The 20,343-nt window shown below is 44.1% G+C and overlaps 1 protein-coding gene across 2 annotated transcripts in view; it reads right to left on the reverse strand.

Moving 5' to 3' along the window:
• Window positions 1-1,270: 1,270 nt before the first annotated feature.
• Window positions 1,271-20,343, reverse strand: part of ABCG5 (ATP binding cassette subfamily G member 5) — a 29,035-nt gene continuing 9,962 nt past the window's right edge. For both annotated transcript variants that reach the window (XM_004447306.4, XM_004447307.5), the window contains exons 3-13: window positions 19,394-19,530; window positions 19,230-19,328; window positions 14,762-14,894; window positions 13,475-13,614; window positions 12,358-12,487; window positions 11,324-11,537; window positions 11,024-11,229; window positions 10,050-10,188; window positions 5,948-6,133; window positions 2,614-2,726; window positions 1,271-1,812 (exon numbers count right to left, since the gene is read on the reverse strand). In XM_004447306.4, the coding sequence (XP_004447363.1) occupies window positions 1,619-1,812; window positions 2,614-2,726; window positions 5,948-6,133; window positions 10,050-10,188; window positions 11,024-11,229; window positions 11,324-11,537; window positions 12,358-12,487; window positions 13,475-13,614; window positions 14,762-14,894; window positions 19,230-19,328; window positions 19,394-19,530 (1,691 nt within the window). In that variant the 3' untranslated portion in view covers window positions 1,271-1,618. The remainder of the gene's footprint in view (window positions 1,813-2,613; window positions 2,727-5,947; window positions 6,134-10,049; window positions 10,189-11,023; window positions 11,230-11,323; window positions 11,538-12,357; window positions 12,488-13,474; window positions 13,615-14,761; window positions 14,895-19,229; window positions 19,329-19,393; window positions 19,531-20,343) is intronic.

A 20,343-nucleotide genomic window follows, 5' to 3' on the forward strand; every position in this document is an offset into this window, starting at 1 on the left:
TTTTGGTGTAATATTACATGTTTTATATCCATCCTGTGTACTCTTGTGAAACACTTCTCTTGCCCTCACAGTTACGTTGGTTCCATCTATTCAATATCTATTTCCCCCTCCCCTTGGGGCCCACAGTGACGGTCAATCTTCATTTCTTGAGGAGCCATGTTCAGAGATACTTGCAACAGTGTTGAGGGCTTGACTTGTTCAACTGCCCTAATGCCCTGGGAGCCACCATTTCTCTTGAGAGATACAGTTCCCTCTATTTGATGGCATCAGTCCTCCCCAGGATGTGGGTATACCTTCACTCTCATTATATGGGTCTCTACCCAATGATATAACCCACTCTGGCAAAATGAGCATTCACATATTCCCTAGGAGTCTGTCCTACATCAGATTATCCCCTTTAAGCATCTTAAACTGGTAACTTCCCTAATTATATTTTGAAAAGGTTTTCTCAGCATTATACTCTCAAGCAACACCTGACAATCTCCTATGTTCGTATGTTGCCCTACCCTCCCCCCAATTTCTTGGGCAATATTACCCATCCTCCCATCCCTAGTCCCCCTCAAGCCCACAAAGCCCCACCCAAAGGTAACCCTATGCCCCCATTTTATCCCTTCCTTGTACACATACTTACCTCCAGTTTATCATAGATTTCACCCATGTAGATGTCAGCTTATATCCTTCCTCTACCCCCTGATTTCCTGTAAGCCTATCTTCCAGTCTCTAGCTCTCTGAGGCAGCTTGGTTTACTTATTTCATATCATTGAGGTCATGTAGTATTTGTCCTTCAATGCCTGGGTTGCTTCACTCAACATAAGATTCTCAAGATTCATCCATCTACATGGACTTTAAATAACAGCTACTCTCCAACCTAAAAGATGTCGTTTCTCAGTGCATGCACTTTGTCTAGCAGTAACACTTACTTTTAAGCTTATAAGTTTGTTAAAAGTGAACAATATCAAACTAGTCTTTAAAAACGTCATCAGAGTTTTGTCTGGTATGCTGTGTTCTCAGTTCAGCCCATCCCAACAGTTTTACCATTAAACTGACCCTCAGTAAAATGAGTGGATATTCTGTATGAAGGTTCATCAAGTCCACCCAGCTCTTCCTGCTGCTGCTATCAGGTAACCCAGGTCCCTGCAGGTGGACACATGCACATAACTAGGAACTTTTAAATGCTTTTGAAAGCACTCTTACCCAGTTCTGCAGGATGCTGTGCTACAGCCAAGCCTACAACTCTCTTTGTTATTTACAGTCAATAATCATGCAAACATTTCCTTTTCATTGAATCTTTTATTAACTGTGAGCACAATTTCTGAAAAAATGACCAACTTTTTTTGTGTGTAGAACAAGGGAAACAAATAGCTCACACTAGCCTCCCATATGTTTGTGAATTTTTACTCTTTACCCTTTTGGACCAGCTTAGCCATAATTTCCACATATCACATGTCCCTGAAAGTTGGAATAGCAAGAGACCGTGAACATTTCCACTGCATTCAAAGACTGCATGGATCCAAAATGGTTAAGATGTAATATCAGGAAATAATATCTTATTTCAGACATTCCAAGCAGTCATGCATATCAAAGCATTTCTGTTGCATTTTTGCAGCAAAGTATTTTACTATCTGCTAATGAGATGATCCCTTATTTTAAAAACAACTATTCCTAGGATGACAAGAACTGGAATGTAGGCATATAAAATCAGAAAGTTGGCTGTGAATCTGGATGTTGCACCTGGGCAGGTTCTCTCAATGAATTGATTTCCTTGAGTGTTGGTGCACATTGGATTAGTTGCCACAGAACCATGTGAGCCACCTGTGAGGAAGAAGATTGACAGTTTCACATTTGGTATATCGCAGGTAATTTAATCAACTAATATTTACCGATTACTCACCAAGTGGTTACCCTCTGCTAAATACCCTTCTTCCTTAATGATACAGGACTTTTTAGAGAGCCCAGAATTCATGATTAGTTGAAGCAATAGTGAGTGTCCTGGGCCTTGGCTTCATTGAAGACATAAATGGATTTGTTTCTATTTGGGATATAGAGTCTTTACAGTGGAACTGATAAAAATCAGTCTCAGCACTGAGTATCCTAAAGTGATTGACAGTAACACCCCACACTTAAAACAACTGAAATTCCACCCTGTTCCTTACGCGTGTCCAGAGGGAGCCTGGTATTTACAATGGCCATGAGGCCTTGTGATGTCCCCACTGCCCTCTTGTTGGATTTGTGAAGACTTTTGCCAAAAATGGCTTCAGCCAGCTACATACTAAGTACATTTGGGGGAATAAGAAGCCACTTTAGCCCACTTCATCTTGTTCACTGATTCTATCTGATATAATCGAGGTTACCTCAGTGCACATTAAGTCTGTCATTTTCTAAAAACATGACAGCGGCCTTAAGCTACTGACCTTTGACAGCTAACTAACTTAACTAAATGCTTATTTTTCTTTTACTTTAAAAATCAGAGAAAATGTTGGTCTTTTATTTCAAAACAAGGCTTTACATCAAGTTATTATAATACCTAGCATTTCTTTTTAAAATCCATCTCCCTCGGGAAATTGCTTCCTCTGAGTAATATGTAAAAATAATATCCTAAAGTAGAATACTTACCACAAGTGAAATTCAGTCCATAGAATTCATTGACTATAAGAATCTCACAGCAATATTTTTGGAATGTAAAATAACTGAAGATTTTAAAAGGGAGGGGCATTTCTTCTATGTTTCTTAAAAAGAAAAATAGGAGAGGTGAAATTCAGTATACTCTGGTAAAAGTTCTACCAAATGAAAAGAAAAGCAATCCTTATTTTATACTCTAACAACATTGAACATAGCTTTCTATTTCTCTATTATAAAAGTTGTGCTCACTATAAAAAACTTCAAACAATACTAAGAAGTATAAGGAAGAAAGTAAAAGCACCCAAAATACCGCTACGCAGAAATAACTATTAACATTTTGGTGAACATCTATCCATTCAGCTAATGTGTATGTTTATAAAATTGCACATAAATGGAATATTAAACTCTTCATGCTCTTTCCTAACCTTTTTTTTCTCCCAATGTATGTCTTAGATATCCTTCTAAATCAGTAAGCATAAACTCCATCATTTTAAGGCACAACTTGGTGCTCAATTGTCATAAGAATACCACAATTCCCTGATGATGAATTGATGTCTAATTTTTTTGGTAAGCACCAATGATATAAATATAAACATAAATGAAAACACACATGACATTAGAGAGAGATATTTGTGATTAAATGGAAATTTGGGAGTGCTGATGTATAAAGTAAAAACTCAGCTAAACTCCAGGGGAGAAAGGATGGAAGAAGAAAGCAGACATTCATTGTGAAAACAAAGTATGTCTCCTCTCCAGTCTGTTTTTCAGGAGAAACTTTATACTATCCTGTGGCTTTCTTGGTTTGCTGAATAGTAGCTATTAATTAACAAATATTTATTAAATTCTTTCTGTTTGTAAATCACTACTTCTAGCTGTTTGAGGAATTTAAAAATGTACCTTATCCCTAAAGAATTCACAGTGTAGTTGGGAACTTAATTTATTAAGACTCTTAACAATATACAGTAGTGGGCCATTTGTGCCCAGAAAGTATACAAAACCAGTACCACATGTCCATGACATTCCTGTATTTAATATTTGTGATTTCACCTATTCTCAAGCTCCATTACTCTTCATTATGGTTAATTTTCCAAAGTACAAAACTGAATTAATCATATTGAGAGGCTGCTATGTGGAAAGGATAGGCAGGAATCTCGGAAAGAATTAGGGAAGAGGAAGGACATTCTAGGAAGGCCCAATGGTGTGAGCACAAGTCTGGTCAAGGGCTGCATGAGGGACAGAGTGGTCCAGAATGGCTAATGCAAGAGGTCTTAAATTGGGAGCATGGAAAAAGGATTTGGAGTGTCCATGTACCACATAGGAGGTCCAGGGTTCAAACCCCGGGCCTTCTGACCCATGTGGTGAGCTGGCCCACATGCAGTGCTGATGCACGCAAGGAGTGCCGTGCCACACGGGTATCCCCCGCAGAGGGGAGCCCCATGTGCGAGGTGTGAGCCCTTCAAGGAGAGCCGCCCTGCACGCAAAAAGCACAGCCTGCCCAGGAGTGGTGCTGCACCCACAGATAGCTGACACAGCAAGATGACGCAACAAAAAGAGACACAGATTCCAGTGCCACTGACAAGAATGCAAGTGGACAAAGAAGAACACACAGCAAATGGACAGAGAGAACAGACAACATGGGGGTGGGGGTGGGGGAATAAAAAAATTAAATAAATAAGTAAATAAATTGGGAGCAGTGGCAGGTGAGTTTGGAATGATAGCCAGGAACAGCCTGGGCAGGGCCTTGAGTGACAGGCTAATCAGTGGTTGCCACCGACAGACCATGAGAGAGATCAAGCCATAAGCAGTGTCTTTAAGAAAATGAATGTGGCACCTGCAAGTAGAGTGGACCAGAATAAGGATAGAGGAGAACCAAAAAGGAAGTGGGCTACCGCAGAGGTTCAGGTATGAGATGACAAAGGCCTAGAATAGGAAGATGGCAATGAGAGGATGGCTGCCCAGCCAGCTAGGGTTACCTCCTTGAGGCAGAACACATGTCCCTTCATCTCTCACTGCACTGCCCAGGATTAGAGACAAGATAAACGCACCTCATGCATTTGTGGATTGACGTCAGAAAGAAAACCCACATGATTTGGTGACTAATCAAGTGTATAGACAAGCCAGGGAGAGAGAGTAATCATTCATTTATTCGCTCAATTCAACAAATATTTTTGCAAGCCTAATTGGTTTAAGACCTTGGACTGGCTGCTGAGAAGAACTCTAAAGATGAAGAAGATACAGCTGCTGCCCTCAAGAAGTTGACAATCCAGGATGACTGCAACAGGAGTCTACACTTGACAAGCTGAGAGAGAACAAGGGGGGCTTTCTGTGGGAGCCCCAACTAGCCAAGGCAGAGGAAGGCAGAGAGGTGAGCAAAAGGCCCAGAAGCAATGCCAGGCTGTGGAATAGAAATCCTTGGCATTCATTCCGGAGGGCAGGACCATGGGTCAAAAGTTATTGATGTGAACAGTGCCCGCCTGATTTTGTTAAATGGAAAAGAGGTATGCCTACTTTACATCTTACCTAAGAGTATGATCTCATTTCTATTAAAAAATACAGAAAAGTCTAGCAAGACACACAACTAAAATTACCTCTGAGTTGTCAATACTTCCGGTGACTTTTACTTTCTTCCTTATACATTTCTCTATGGTGTGTGTGTGTGTTTTGCAATGAACATGCATTATTGTACAAGCAGAAAGTACAGCAAAAGCTATTTCTGTTTTTGGTTAAAGCAGGTGGCAGCCAATAAAGCACACATGTTGCATGTAAGCCCACAAGGAAAGACAATGACTGGGAAAACATTTAATGACTAGGAGGTTTCTATGGACTTCGAGTTTCTAGTATGTGATGAGACTGGAATTCAGGTGAAGCCTTGGGGAGTTGAGATTTTGTGAAGAATTCAAGAACATTTAGTAATGTTGGTCATTGCATCCCTTTTAAGAACATTTAATTCCTCTATCCTAAAAACCAAATATGTATGTGCAAAAAATAAATAAAAATAAAAGGAAAACCAAATACATGAAAGGGCACCCAATTGGCTAGAACATGTGATGATTCAATATGAAAGAGGAGATGCTGTGGGAGGCTAGGACTCTGCTCTGTAAGGATGCTGGCTTGACTGCATACCCTTCAGGAGGGGTTGACGTGCATATTCCATAGATGCTAACAGTCCACTTAAGCAGCATAGAAGCATATAATGTAATGGTGTCAGTGAAAAAAATATCCTTGATTGATCAAAAACTAGCTCACTTTGTGTTAAAATACCTTTATATAACTCACTACAGTTTATAAAGGATGTTCAGGTTGCTGTTTAAGAATTGTTATGTCTTACCTCAGGAATCCAGATCCAACAAGAACTCCAGCAATGCTCAGCAGCGCCACTCCACTGTTGACTACATTTGGGTTCTGAACCATACCAAGTAGCACAAGAGTTAGCAATTCACCAACTAAGTGGGGGGGCAGAAGAGCAGCAGAGAAGTATCCAAATCTGGCGACCTCAGGATATAAGCCAAGAGTCCTAGGAAAACAGAAGGTCTTTAGTCCCCCCTCCAGGGGTTATCACTTAAGAAAAATACCACACTTACCTTCTACAGAATAAATCCCTGATGGTTAGTGGGTGGAAGGAGTTTGTAGGATGAGCCCAACTTCCCTTTGAAAGGCCTTCTCAGAACAAAGCCAGCATTTGGGACCATTTACTGCCACAATTTTTTTTTCCCTGTGGGCTCTAACTCAATGTGAGCCACCCTTTTCCTTTCATAGCTCCTTCAGCTCTCATAAGAAAATACTGAGTCACTTAGACACCAGTTGTAACTAATGAACTTCAGTAAGTAGGATTATTGAACTCATCAGCCTTCTCCGTAAGTACGGCCATTCCTCGCTAGCACCACATCTACTCTAACGCTAAGGGCTCATCCAATCTGCCTCTATCTCTGAACCCCCTCCCCGTTTCATGAGGTTATTACTAGTATGAGTTTAAATCCCTCACTGTTTTCATCCTCTGTCAGATTTGTCCTCCCCAGGTCTATTTCATTACATTCTTGTCTTCTATTCTACCAAACCCACTTATTTGACCTTCATTTTATTGTAAACAAACTTCCCTCTATCCATGCCCTTTTCCTCTTATATTCCTTTTACCAAATTACATTTTTCTAATGTCCTCAAACCATTAGAAGTAGCTTCTCTTTCTCCCACTTGTTAAGTAAGGAAAATGAATTGGCATGTGTAAATTTTATGATTAGATTTTCCTTTTCTGCAAAGGAAAATCTAATCATAAAATTTAAACAGAAGGAAAGGACCCTGAATAACCAAAACTATCTTGAAAAAGAAGTCGGAGGACTCATGCTCTCCAATTTTAAACTTATTACAAAACTACAGTAGTCAAAAACAGCCTAGTACTGGCACAAGGAAAGACATATAAACCAATGGAATCAAATTGACGGTTCAGAAATAAACCCTCACATCTGTGGCCAACTGATTTTCAACAAGGGTGCCAAGTCTACTAAACGAGGAAAGAATAGTCTCTTCAACAAATAGTTCTGAGAAAACAGGATATCCATAAGCAAAAGAATGAAGGTTTGCCTAGTACCTCACACCATATACAAAAATTAACTCAAAATGGATCAAACGCCTAAATATAAGGACCAAAACTATAAAACTCCTAGACAAAAACATAGGAAAGCATCTTTGGACCCTGTGTTAGGCAATGATTTCTTAAACTTTATACATTAGGCATGAGCAACAAAAGAATAAAAAATAGATAAATGGGAATTCATCAATTTAGAACTTTTATGCATTAAAGAATTTTATCAAGAAAGTAAAAAGACAACCTACTGAATGGAAGAAAATATTTGGCAATCACATATCCCAATATCCAGAATAGTTGAAGAAGTCCTCCCACTCAACAACAAAAAGACAACCCAATTAGAAAATGGGCAGAAGACTTGAATAGATGTTTCTCCAGAAAAGATATACAAATGGCCAGTAAGCAAATGATGCTCAACATCATTAGATATTAGGGAAATGTAGATCAAAACCACCATGAGATACCATTTCACACCTACTAAGATGGCTACTATTAAAAAAACAGAAAATAACGTGTTGGACAGGATGCGGAGAAACAGGAACACTCCTACAATATTGGTAGAAATTTAAAATGGTGCAGCCATCTGCCTTATAGTAAAGAATTACCTTATGACCCAGCAAACTCACTTCTGGGTATCTACACCAAAGAATTGAAAGCAGGGACTCCAGCGGGTAATTGCACACCAATGTTTGTAGCAGTATTATTCATAGTTGTCAAAAGGTAAAAGCAACCTTTGTGTCCATCAACAGATGTGTGGATAAACAATATGTGATATACACATACAATGGAATATCATTCAGCTGTAAAAAGGAATGAAGTTCTGATACATGCTACAACATGGATGAACATTGATGACATGGTGTTGAGTGAAATAAGCCAGACATAATAAGACAGAATGTATGATCTCACTTATATGAAATGATTAGAATATGCAAATTCCTAGAGTCCAAAACTAGAATACAGGTTTCCAGGTGCTGGGGTGGACCTGGGGAAAAGGGAGTTAATCCGTAATTGGTACAATTTCTGTTTGGGGTGATGGAAAAGTTTTGGTGATGGTAGCACAACATTGTGAATATAATTAACACCATTGAATTGTACATTTGCAAGGGAGTTAAAAATGGGAAATTTTAAGTTGCATATGTTGTTTTTTAAAATACAAATTTTAAAAAAACAACAACATAGAACAATAACGTAGAACAGAGTGAACCCTAATGTAAAGTATGGATATGTTTAATCATATAATTATAACAATATTGTTTCATCATTTGTAACAAGGACCACACTAATGCAAAATGTTAATAGAGAAAACTGTGTGTGTGAAGAATATATGGGAAATCTATGCTTTTAGCATTTTTCTGTAAACGTACAGCTACTGTAATTTTTTAAAAAATTCTTTCCTGACAAACTTAATAAGGATCTGTCACCCTCCCACTTTTTCAGGCTGAAAACTCAGGATGCCATGACTTTCTCCCCTGCCTCCCCCAACATATCCATTCAATTTCTGAGCCATTTGATTCTGTTTTCCCAGTATCTCAAAATGCTCCCCCCTTTCTGTGTCCACTGCCACACTCCTTATTTAGGGCCCTCTGCCTTCCCAGTCTGTTGCAAAGGCCCTTGCTGGACTCTCTAGCATCCTTGTCCTAACTCCAGATCACTTCCAGAGTGAAGGCAGACTACCCTCCAGAATCCTTCACACAAGGGGCACTCCCTGGTTCTAAACCCTCTCCTCTCTCCCACTATCAAATACTTTCCAGCCCTTAGGCTGGTATTCAGTGCCTCTGCTATAGGACCCCAAGGTTTTCAGTCTTATTTTCCACTACTCCTTCCAGGCCTTCATCCCACCAGCACAACTCAGCCACTCCCTTTTCTCTAAAAGGGCTCATGTGTTTTTGCTTCTGAACCAACGCCCATGCTCTTCACCTGAAATGACCTTTCTCCCTTTCCCATCTGTTGAAATTCTGCCCAGCTTTCAAATCTCCTCCAAAAAGCCTCCAAAGTTCTGTCATTTCCTGGTTCTTGTCATTTAATGTATAATATTAATAGTTGTCCAGAACACAGATCATGGGTCTTTATAATGGATATAGCTAGGAGCACCTGGACATGAGTCCAGTGACCTGAAGAAAGACAATGTCTCGAGTCTTGCCTGCACTTCTCTCTTGGGGTGAGCTGGACACCTTAAACCCTAAGGGAGTCACAGAATCCCAGGTAATTTCTTCCATCTTTTCTTAAGGGAAAGCCAACACGATTGGGGAAGCTACATCCCCTTATGACAAGTCATGCAGATATCTTAACTACGTTTTCTGTTTTATATCTTGAAGTTCTGAGAAATAAAAAAGAAACATCGCCTGAAGGTCAGTGATCAAAACCCTGTGACCGTCAGAGAGGTTTCATAGTCCCCCAATGCTCTCTCCCCATGGCCACTCTTTTTTTATTTTCAAGCCCCACTCCTCCCTTCCCAGCTCAAACTAACACCCAGCAGCCAGCAGCCTAGAGAGGCCACGCTGAATTGGGGGTGAACAGTTGCTGCTGCCACAGCCCCTGCGCCTGGGCCCTTACGCACCGGGTCCCCACCACTCGGAGCCCTCTTCCCTGGCCCAGACCCTGCAGGGAATGTGGAACATGCTATGCCATGGCCACATGCAGTCTTACTGGTTTGTTCTCAAGTCCCATGACACCCACATTTGGGCTATTTTATTTGTCCTGAAGGACAGGATATCACGAGCATTGGCGGGCAAATCGAGATCCTCAAGAGCAGAGAGTGTGCACTTGGTTACCCTGGAGCTCTTCCTCCACAGTTCCCACTGGCCCTCATGACTCTCTGGGAGCTGAGCCCCGCTGAGCACCCCCTTACCAGTAGGACACGCTGCTGAAGAGCACAATGGCAATGACACTGAAGGGGAGGATGTGCAGCACGTAGGCCAGCAGCATCTGCCACTTCTCGTACAGGCCGTCCTGACTCTCCTGGTCACTGACCGCTCGTAGCATGGGAACTGGAACAGGATCACAGAGCTGACGACAGAACTAGCCAACGTGAGCTCAAGGGCTGTCAGGGCTCAATGGCGGGGACCACTGGGCAGGCTCCCTCGTCATGGAAGAGGGGTTCTGCCATCCTTGGGGCAATAACCCCCCTCCCCCAATCCAGGATTCTGCACTCTATCTGAATTTCAATACAGTTGCATAATATAGTTCTTCTGTCTAAAGGGACCAAGAAAGGCGCCTGCACAGGGGACCCAAATGAGTGGTTTGAGATACTTTGTCTTTTTGTGCCAGATTGTGGCCCCTTAGCAGCCTGCATTTTACACTCACTCTCAGCAAGCGAGGAAAGTCTGGTGTATCAGAGGCTTATTATCGCCCTTCATCTCCATCCCTAGGACCAACTCTGCAGAAGCATCATCCTTCCTTCTTATGCCCTGAACCTACTATTATATTTTGAGAATCCCTCTAACATCCATTTTCCTGCATAAATTATATCAGGCAGCTAAGGTGTTGCTTCTAGATCCCCACTGAGTTTGAAAGTGAGCTGCTGGCTATCCTAAAATAGGTTCCAGGAAGAGCCTAACACTTACACACTGGCCTGGTGACAGGCCCCAGGGGCTGTGCAGCCAAATGGCCAAGATGGGATACCAGGAAAACTCCCCAAACCCTGCCCCGCCGGCACATCCTAACTTCATTTTCTCCAGATCCTTCCTATTAGGCAGAGGCCAGGTTTAGCTCAGAGAAACACCCGCATAACAGCGGGCTTTTGCAAGGTAAAGCAGGACAAGGGAGCGATTAGGCAGAGGAGAAGGCTTCAGCCCCAGGGCGCATCTGCCCACGGGCACTTACACAGATTCACGGCGTTGAGCATGCCTGTGTACGGGGTTGCCCCCACAAACTGGTACAGGAGGCCCACGCGGTCCTGGACAGCTCCCTTTAGCACATCGTTCTGGATCCGGAGAAGGTAGAAAATGATGAACAAACCCATGATCAGATTCTGAACGAGACGCATAATCACCGCCAACTTATTTCTCAGTAAGTTTTTCGTCACTCTCCTGAAAGCCAAACAACCCCTTTTAATTCCTTTTCTTTCACTGGTGATGTCTGAAAACCTAAAAGGGTCCTTGCTTACACTGGTGAGGATCTTACCTCACGAGAGTGGCCAGTTTAGAGAGGGCCCCGGGACACTCTTTGGTTTTGAAGGGAACCATCGGTAATGTTTTCAGGTGTTTTGTTCTTGCAATATTCCCCAAAGTTTTCTGATAAATTTCTGATTCTTTGAAGGCAGATTCAATCATCTGGACTCTCTTGTAGGTTTCTATTTCCCGTTCTTTGCTTTGGGTGTCCACTGATGTCAGGTCCACTAAAATGTTCCCCAAAAGACAGGATCCACGTGTTTTTAAATGCACATATATATATACAATGGACAATAATGCCTCATCATTGATTCAGGAGTACCAGCCATAATTCATCTCGTCATCATAAAAGCTGCTCTTAATGCCCATGTATAAAATCAGAATATTTTTAAGATATTTAGCAGGACATGAGGATCTCTCTGGGGCCTCACCTCATTCTGATAGATCATCTGTGGCAAGTTAGTTAACCCAGCCAAATTAATTCCTTGAAGAGCAGAGTAAAAATCCCCAAAGCAAAAACAAAGCAACTAATGCTGGAGTCACCCAGGCAGAAATACTGGAATTGACAAGAGTTCAAAAAGTATTCATGGGAACTAGATGTGGCTCAACTAATAGAGTATCCATCTACCATGTGGAGGGTCCAGGGTTCGATCCCTAGGGCCTCCTGACCCATGCGGTAAGCTGGCCCATGCACAGTGCTGCCACATGCAAGAAGTGCCATGCCATGCAGGGTCGCCCCCGCGTAGGGGTGCCCCACGCGCAAGGAGTGCACCCCGCAAGGAAAGCCACGCAGTGTGAAAAAAGCGCAGCCCACCCAGGAGTGCCGCCACACACACGGAGAGTTGACGCAGCAAGACGACACAACAGAAAAAGAGACTCAGTTTCCCAGTGTCGCCAGCTAATGCAAGCAGACACAGAAGAACACACAGCGAATGGACACAGAGAGCAGACAACGGGGAGCAGGGGGAAGGGGAGAGAAATAAGTAAAAATAAATCTTAAAAAAAAAAGAAAGCATTCATGATGGAAAAGGGGAAAGAAAAACTTACTATAAAAGTCAAAAGGGTTTGAATGTTCTGGACAAGGATAATTGCAGCCATTGAAGAAATCAAGCATTTCCGTGGGTGTACCGCAGAAAACCAGCTCTCCACAGGTCAGGATGGCGATTTTGTCAAAAAGCTGATTGGACAACAGAGGATGTTAGTGTGCAGTCAGGTCCCACTGACCTTATGGAAAATAAAGTTTCCATGCAGTCAGCGCGTTGATTATCTCAGCCATTCATCAGAAAGCTTTGCGCATCCGATGGAGATACTCAGCACGTCCCATGCTTTTCGGCCTGGGTTGCCACTGTGGACACTACTGCATCCCAGCCTGAGCCCCAGCAGCAAAGTCTGCGGTCAAGGACGGCTGCCGGTCAGAGCCCAGGGGACCTGGCTTTGAGTGGCCTTGGCCAGCTGTTTTTGCTTTTGTTTTTTTAAATCTCAGATTTTCATCTATAAAAGGCAAATAATATCTACCTAAAAGGAGGCTGGGAGATCCTAGAAAAAAGACAGAAGGGTGGTTTACAGGGGCTGGGGGGAGAGGCTAGTGAGGAGTTATTACTTAATGGGTACGAGTTTCTGTTTGGGATGATGAAAATGTTCTGGAAATAGTGGTAAAATTTACACAGTATCAATGTATATTTAATGCCATGGGACTTTACACTTAAAATGATTAAAACAATGTTTGTGTTATGTATATTTTGCCACAATTTTAAAAAATGGGAATTTTTTTAAAAGGGGATACTGGGAGGATTAAATGATAGTTTGGGAAGGAAAGAGCCAACAAGACCATGACTGCCAATTCCAGCCTTTTACTTTTATTGGCTCAGTTTTGTATCATTTCTATGTCTCACCCTTCCTCTCCATAAAGAGGATACCCTGATGCCCGCCTCTTTGGACTGTTGTGAGGTTAAATGAGCTGGGGTACAGGAAGCACTTGACACATGGTAGGTGCTGGGAGTAGGGGGTTTCCATCCAGTGCTGTCCACGTATCAGGAGCTGTCGGCTCCAATCACTCTGGTTTGACAAGTACTAACCTTTGCTCTCCCACCCCCAGCTCAATACAAACACACACACACACCCCTGCACCGATGAGCTGAGCAGGAACAGGAGGCAACCCCCTCACCTGGAAGAGCTCGGAGCGGGGCTGGTGGATGGTGAGGATCACGATGCGATCCCTGCGAGCCAGCTTGGCCAGGAGGACGACGATCTGATTCGCAGTCACGCAGTCCAGGCCTGTGGTTGGCTCGTCACACAGCATGACCTCTGCCGGCAAAGAAGGGCCGGACTTCTAAGCCACTGCTGAGGCTTGGCTCTATGCTTGAAACTCAAATTTTGAATGGCCACTTATCCAGCTCTCTTAACCCATCCAAACAGTGCTCAGTAAGAAGCAGCTGCATGGAAACTGGCTTTCAGCCTGAGCCCTGCAGAAAAGGCCTGAAGTGGGACGGCCTGGCTCCCAGCTCCTCAGCACGCGCCGGCCTTCATCCTCCAGCGGAAAGAGCAGCAGCAAGATGAGGCCTCTCTCACGGTTCTGAGGAACCTAACAGGGACAGTGGCAGGCCAGCTGGCACCAAGTTTTTAAAAGGTTGAGGTGGACCTGGTTAAACAGACATAACCCCAGTCTGTGACTGTAGCACACTTTCCAACACTTACAAAGTCTTTGCACTGCTGGAAAAAAAAAATCTTGCCCTAAAACAAAGTCTGAGGAGAGGCAGGCATTTAGGATCTTTAGAGTTTAACTGCAGCTGTTAACCCACAGAGCAAAAAGGGCTTTTTAAAGGGTATCTCTCTTACTTGCCTTCTCTAGACCAAGAACCATCCAAAGACCAGGCAGTCTTGGCCTAATGCCAGTGTAAAGAAAGTTTCCACATGTAATATGTCTTCTTCCAGGTGCATGTAAATGACGAGGTTTCCCAGGTGGTAGGGAGACTAACCCAATTGTGGGGGGAGGGGTGGATAGGGACAGGGAACAGGCTGCCCCATCTTGATAGACACCCCCCATAAGCACACACACATACGTTTGACTGTATCACTCAAAGCCCTACTTCAGTTCCTGCCATGTCCTAAATCCAACTAGTCATGCCAAAGCTCACAGGCTCTCCCCGGCAGACACAGTGGTACTGCTCTAGCAAGACATGAGGATGGACAGGGCAGGGCCCCAAGTTCATGGCAGATACTAATTGGGATATTAGAACACCATGCAGTGCTTCCATGTCCAAAAATCGTGTTGTACTTGGATGATGGGATAACATCAGGAGATAAACAATACAGCATTTTTCAAAAATTGGGTTCTCAGTTCCACACAAATCCCTTTCCAAAGGCGGGGCTGTGAAGAACCGGCCTGAAGTATCTGCAGACACAATGGAAGAGGCCCAGACAGCCACTGGGAGCAGTTCTGGGTCCCACTTACTGGGATCCTGGAGAAGCTGAGCTGCGATGGAGACCCGGCGCCGCTCTCCACTGGAAATCCCCCCACAGTTGTAGTTGCCAATCAGCCGATCTGCCACATGGCTCAGACTCAGCTCAGCCATGACCGCCTTCACCTGCAGGAGATACGGTCCAGGAAGGGCCAGCCATTGCTGTGGCTGCTATGCCAACAGCCTGGGCACAGGAGAGGCAACACATCTCCAGAGAATGCGCCAGCCACTCTCAGGCCCACCCCAGCTGGGGGAAATCAAGCCTATTATAATAAAATCCAATTTTCTTTGAACTAAATCTCTGTTCCCCTGTATAACCAAAAGAAGTCCTGGAGTCCCATAGGGCCCAATCTCAGTGTGGTTGTGCATCAAAGAAATATAACCCAGCAGTCAAGAGTAATTAAAAATAATTCCAATCTTTATTTGAATCTCTTTTAAAAGGGGACACAGTTTATAATAACCCACAGCCAGACTGAAACTGTCCTTTCTCCCAGTTCTCCTCACTCTATACCCCGCAGCTCCCTGAAACCCCTTTCCTTCCTCCTCTTTCTCAACTCCCTCTCAACTATAACAATTTTTTAATTCTCTGACTTTCTAGTCAAGGAAGCTAGTCTTTTCTCTCCGTCACCACCTTGTCTTCCTTGGCTTATCCCCTCTCCAGAGACTCATTCAAAAATCTCTGTCTGGTCCTTCCCTAACTGATTGACCCTAGTTTCATAAAGCCCTGGGGGAAAGGGGCTGGAAAGAGACTGAGAGTACTTACCTGGTAAGGATTTTTGTTAATAATACCCCTAATGAGATTGTTTTTCTTTTATAATGAAAAAGAAAAGCTCTGCATACACAGACACACACAAAACAACACAAAACCAGATTGGAGTAAAAGAAGGAATGATTTATGAAACAAAGTTCCAGAGGAGACAGGGTGGAATCAACAGCATAGATAATGTCTTGATCAAAAGAAGAGCATATCTTAAAACATACAAAGGGATAATGAAAAGGTACAAATGCATAAATAAATATGTATGATTTGGTCTCCGAAAAAGAAAGGGCTCCTCTTGCCATCAGGATAAGATCCTGTAACCCAGGGTTAAGAATTAACAAATAATTATGATGACTAAATCATTAAATAGATGCCCTTTTACTTTCAGTAAGTTATAAAATAGCCAAAGGTTGATATCTGAAATTACTGAAGCTAGCTAGACTGACTTCACCCTTTGTATGTGGCCATTTCCAACTAAAACCCTGCCATTATAATTATTATTCCTGACAAATCTCACCCTTATATATGGCCACTTGTACCTGCATAATGATTATTCCAGACAGATCTTACCTTTCTATCTGAACATTTCTATTGAAAGGGTGACCATTCCGCCCCCCTCTGTTGGATATGAAAGCCTTACAGCGGCCTTTGTTTTCAGTATCACTCTCTCCCAGGTGCCTCCATCTCTGATGTGATTGTAACTGTGACTCACCCCAGTTTGGTACCCACCCCCATCCTGTTCAGCCCCTTAATGTTTATTAATGAAAGAATCTGTGGAAACTCCATCCCAATTACTCATTAGCATCCTGATGTTATAAAATATTAGAATTTCTGCAAATCAGGGAGGCAGTTTTTGGGCCATCTAAGGCAATTCACCTCCTTTGTTTACCCAAACAAAATAATTCTTTCTCTCTTCGCGATCCCAGTGTCTTAGAAATCATGCTTGACAGGTCATCAGGGAGAAGGAGCCCACATTGACCAGATTTATCACTCCGTTTTCATCTGCCCTGTGACATGGGAAGAGGAGTAGAGCTGGCCCCCTTGGCTCTGAAGGGATGGCCTGAGGAGATATTTACTTAATCTGTCTCAGATGTCTTAGGCCCCACAGGAAGCCTCCCGCAGGTTTTACAAACACTATCAGGAATGGGATTCACAGAATCTCTGAAGGGACCAGTTGGATTATCAAATCCAGCCTTCTCATTGTATGTAGGTGAGAAAACCGAGGTCTAGAGAAACTAATTTACCTAGAGCACAGTTAGGAACTTGAAGGAGGATGAGAAAGAACTGACATCCGTTGACCTCCCCATTCCCTCTCTATGCTGTGTGCTTTCACATCATCTAATTTATTCCTCACATCAACCCCAGGAGTTAGAAAAGGGCAGAGCTGGGACTGAGAGCAGGACTGTCTGGGCTCTCATGAGTGGTCGGTAAAACACAAGGTTTAGCCAAGAGCCCAGCAGACACACCCTGCCCACCTCAGCCATGACTTTATTTTCAGATTTCTCAGAGGATGGAAGCAGATCTGCTGTGCTGTGCAGCCTCCTTTGTTATCCCCGGCACTTCCTTCTCACTAAATTACTTTGTCAGGATTTTCTACCCTGTTGCCTGGATTTCCTCAGAGAGACTCTCCAGCACGGAGAACTTTGTGATATACGCCCCTTCAGGACATTTAAGGGCTGCAGGGCCAGGAAGAGGGGCTGCAGATTTGCCATGGATTGATTTTGAGACACCCATGAATTTTCTGAACATTTGTGCAAATATATGCATTTTTGGAGAAAAGGGTTCAGTGGCTTTCTCAGATTCTCTCTATGCGGTATATGATGTACATGGATCACTGACTCAGAATAATCTGTTTTGACTTCATTTTTTCCACCCAAATACCAAAGGCATTTTCTCCTACCCACTTCAGAAATAGAAATACCAAAGCAAGTGGAGAGAAAGCCTGCAGAGGGGCTGTGTGACCCGGCTTCTTCCCTGTCTCTGTCAGCGTCGCTAAGCCATGGGGCGTCACCGCAAGCTGAATCTCACCTCCCTCTCCTCAGACCACAGACGAGCTCAGGAGACCCGGGGACTGGGGGAGGTATGATGGAGCGAGAGGGCCTGGGCTCGTGGCCCAGCTTTGCCATTTCCAGTTGTCCAATCTTAATTTCCTTAATTCTTGTTCTGAAAGGCGACAACACGTCCCTGGCAGGGTTGATGTATGCGTGTGTGTGAACAAACCCTGCTTAATACCAGCCAGCCGTGACAGCTCACAGTTCAACCTTGTAAAAGAGCAAGAATCGGGCAAAACCATCTGAGCACCCTGTGGTCGCCTGCAGGGCGGAAGCACAGGCATCGCTCTGCGAGGTTGGCGACTCTTCATGAGGGCATTGCCTTGCTGACGCCTCGATTTTGAACTTCAAAACTGTGATCCAATAAACTCCCATCATTTAAGCCACTCCACTGTATGGTATTTCTTTTAGCAGCTGGGAAACTAAAACACTCACTAAGCCTCCTCTAGAGTGAAAGCTGTACCTTAGAATTCTCAGACCCTCAAACAGAAGAATTCTGTCTATTCACCTGGGGCATTACAAAAAGCAAGCAAGCCTGCTCGTACTTGGGACATGGGTTAGACTTCGCTCCACTCTCCTTGAGCCCTGAGAGCCTAGCCCCCGAGACAGATGAGCAACCTCCCTCGAGACAAGCTCAGCAATGCCTGATAAAAACAGGGTTACCTGCTGCACTCTCAGTGGAAATGGAGGATTCCCTCTGAGGAAAGTTCAGCCTTAGAGCCTGAACTAATATGTATCCTGAGGAGGAAACTCAGGTTCTTGCCGAGTTTGGTCACAACTCAGATTGGTGACGTTTCTAACACAAAGGTTGCTGGTCAATTCTGGCAGCTCTGAGAGCCCCTTTCTAAGGGAGCTGTGCCTGGTTTGCAGGTGGCAGCTGCCATTGGTTCCTTGTGCCTTTCCAGGCCTTCACCGTCCAAACCGAAACGAGGCAATGTTTCCAGGTAAGGCCCAGGTGGGTTTACCTGTGGCTACTTCCAAATTGGGTACATTTACTGAACAGTCTGGAACTAGAAAGAATGGATGATTCAGTAGTTCCTTTTCCTCATTAACTAACTCCACTTTGGATGAGGCACAGTCAAGATGCCTCAGAATAAGTTGAGAAAAATCTCAATAGGGCTGCAGGATAGAACAGAGTGGGAAAAAAATAATGACATCTGTTCAAATATAGTGCTCTTAGAACTACACTGTCCAGTAGAAACAGAATGCAAGCCACATATAAAATTTAAATTTTTAGTAGTCATAGTTTAAAAAGTAAAAGTAAACAGGTGGAATTAATTATTTAATCCAATACATCCAAATTATCATTTCAACATGTAATTATTATCTTTAAAATTATTGAGCTCTTTCACAGCTGGGTTCTTTGGGGGATTTTTGCTTTTCAGACTTAGTCTCAGAAATCCCCACCTGTCTTTTATACTGAGAGCACAGCTCAGTTAGGACTAGTCACATGCAAGTGCTCAAAAGCAACACGTGACTGGCGCCCGCCTACTGGACCGCACAGGTCTCCTGGACTCTAGAGCCAAGAGGAGCAGAGGCAGGGGAGGCGAAGAAATGAAGGGAAGAGCGGTGCAAGGCCACCGGGAGTTGCGGGGGCGTCTCCGAGTTGCCCCCTGAGCCGCCCTGCTTGGAGCCCCGGGCTGGACCCACCTTCTTCTGGAAGAAGCCCTGGGAGCCGCTGCGGAGGGCCAGGCGCGCCGTGTAGAGCAGCGTCTCTCTGACGGTGAGGCTGCTCAGCAGACTGTCGCTCTGCGAGAGAAGGAGGCGTCAGCACCGCCCGCCACCCCCGGGCCGCGGGGCTGGGGCGCGCCCACCTGCAGGACGTAGGAGAAGCAGTCCTGGAACTGGTCTCGGCGCAGCGCGCGGCCGTTCAGGCACACCTCTCCCAGGAAGGTCCCCTTGCGCCGCAGCCTCCCGGACATGGCGTCCAGCAGCGTGGTTTTCCCGGAGCCTGTGGAGGGGGGACAGCGGGCCCTGGAGGAAGCCCCCCGCCGCCGGCAGGGCAGGAACCTGCGAGGCGCTCTGCGGACAGCACGGCCCGCGGGACTGGCCTGACCGCTGCTCGCTTTGGCCCCGGTGGTCCCTTCATGGTCCAAATCTTCCAAACGGCGCAAGTTATTTTGCACACCATCCCAGGGTCCACAGAATGGAGGAATAACATATGGATTAGAGTGGACTTACTGATCTTCTACTATAAAACTATTGTGACGAGTAATAGAAGAAATTGTAGCATTGATATGGAGAAAGTGGCCACAGGAGTTGCTGAGGCTAGGGAGAGGAAAGAAGAGATGTGATGTGGGGGCATTTTTCCGACTTGGAGTTGTCCTAAATGATATTCCAGGGTCAGAGGCTGGACTTTATATATCCTGCCATAACTCACTGAATGTACTGGGGGAGAGTGTGAACTACAAGGTAAACTATTATCCACGTGGTGCAGCAGTGCCCCAAAATGTGTTCACCGAGTGCAAAGACAGTGCCACAATGATGGGGGAGGTTGATGGTGTGGGAGGAGTGGGGTTGGGGGTTGGGGGGTATATGGGAACCTCTTATGTTTTTTAAGGTAACATTTTTGGTGATGTTTATAGCTTCAAAACAATACAATTTACAAAAATGATGGGGGTGGGGGTGTTATATGGAAACCTCATGTTTTTTAATGTGACATTCTTTGTGATCTATTAACTTTAATTTTAAAAAGTGTTTTAAAAAAAGTAATAAATAGGGAGAAAAAGAAAAGACTTAAGCATACAAAAATCCTACTTTTCAG

The sequence above is a fragment of the Dasypus novemcinctus genome, chromosome 17 (assembly GCF_030445035.2).
Source record: "Dasypus novemcinctus isolate mDasNov1 chromosome 17, mDasNov1.1.hap2, whole genome shotgun sequence".
NCBI lineage: Eukaryota > Metazoa > Chordata > Mammalia > Cingulata > Dasypodidae > Dasypus > Dasypus novemcinctus.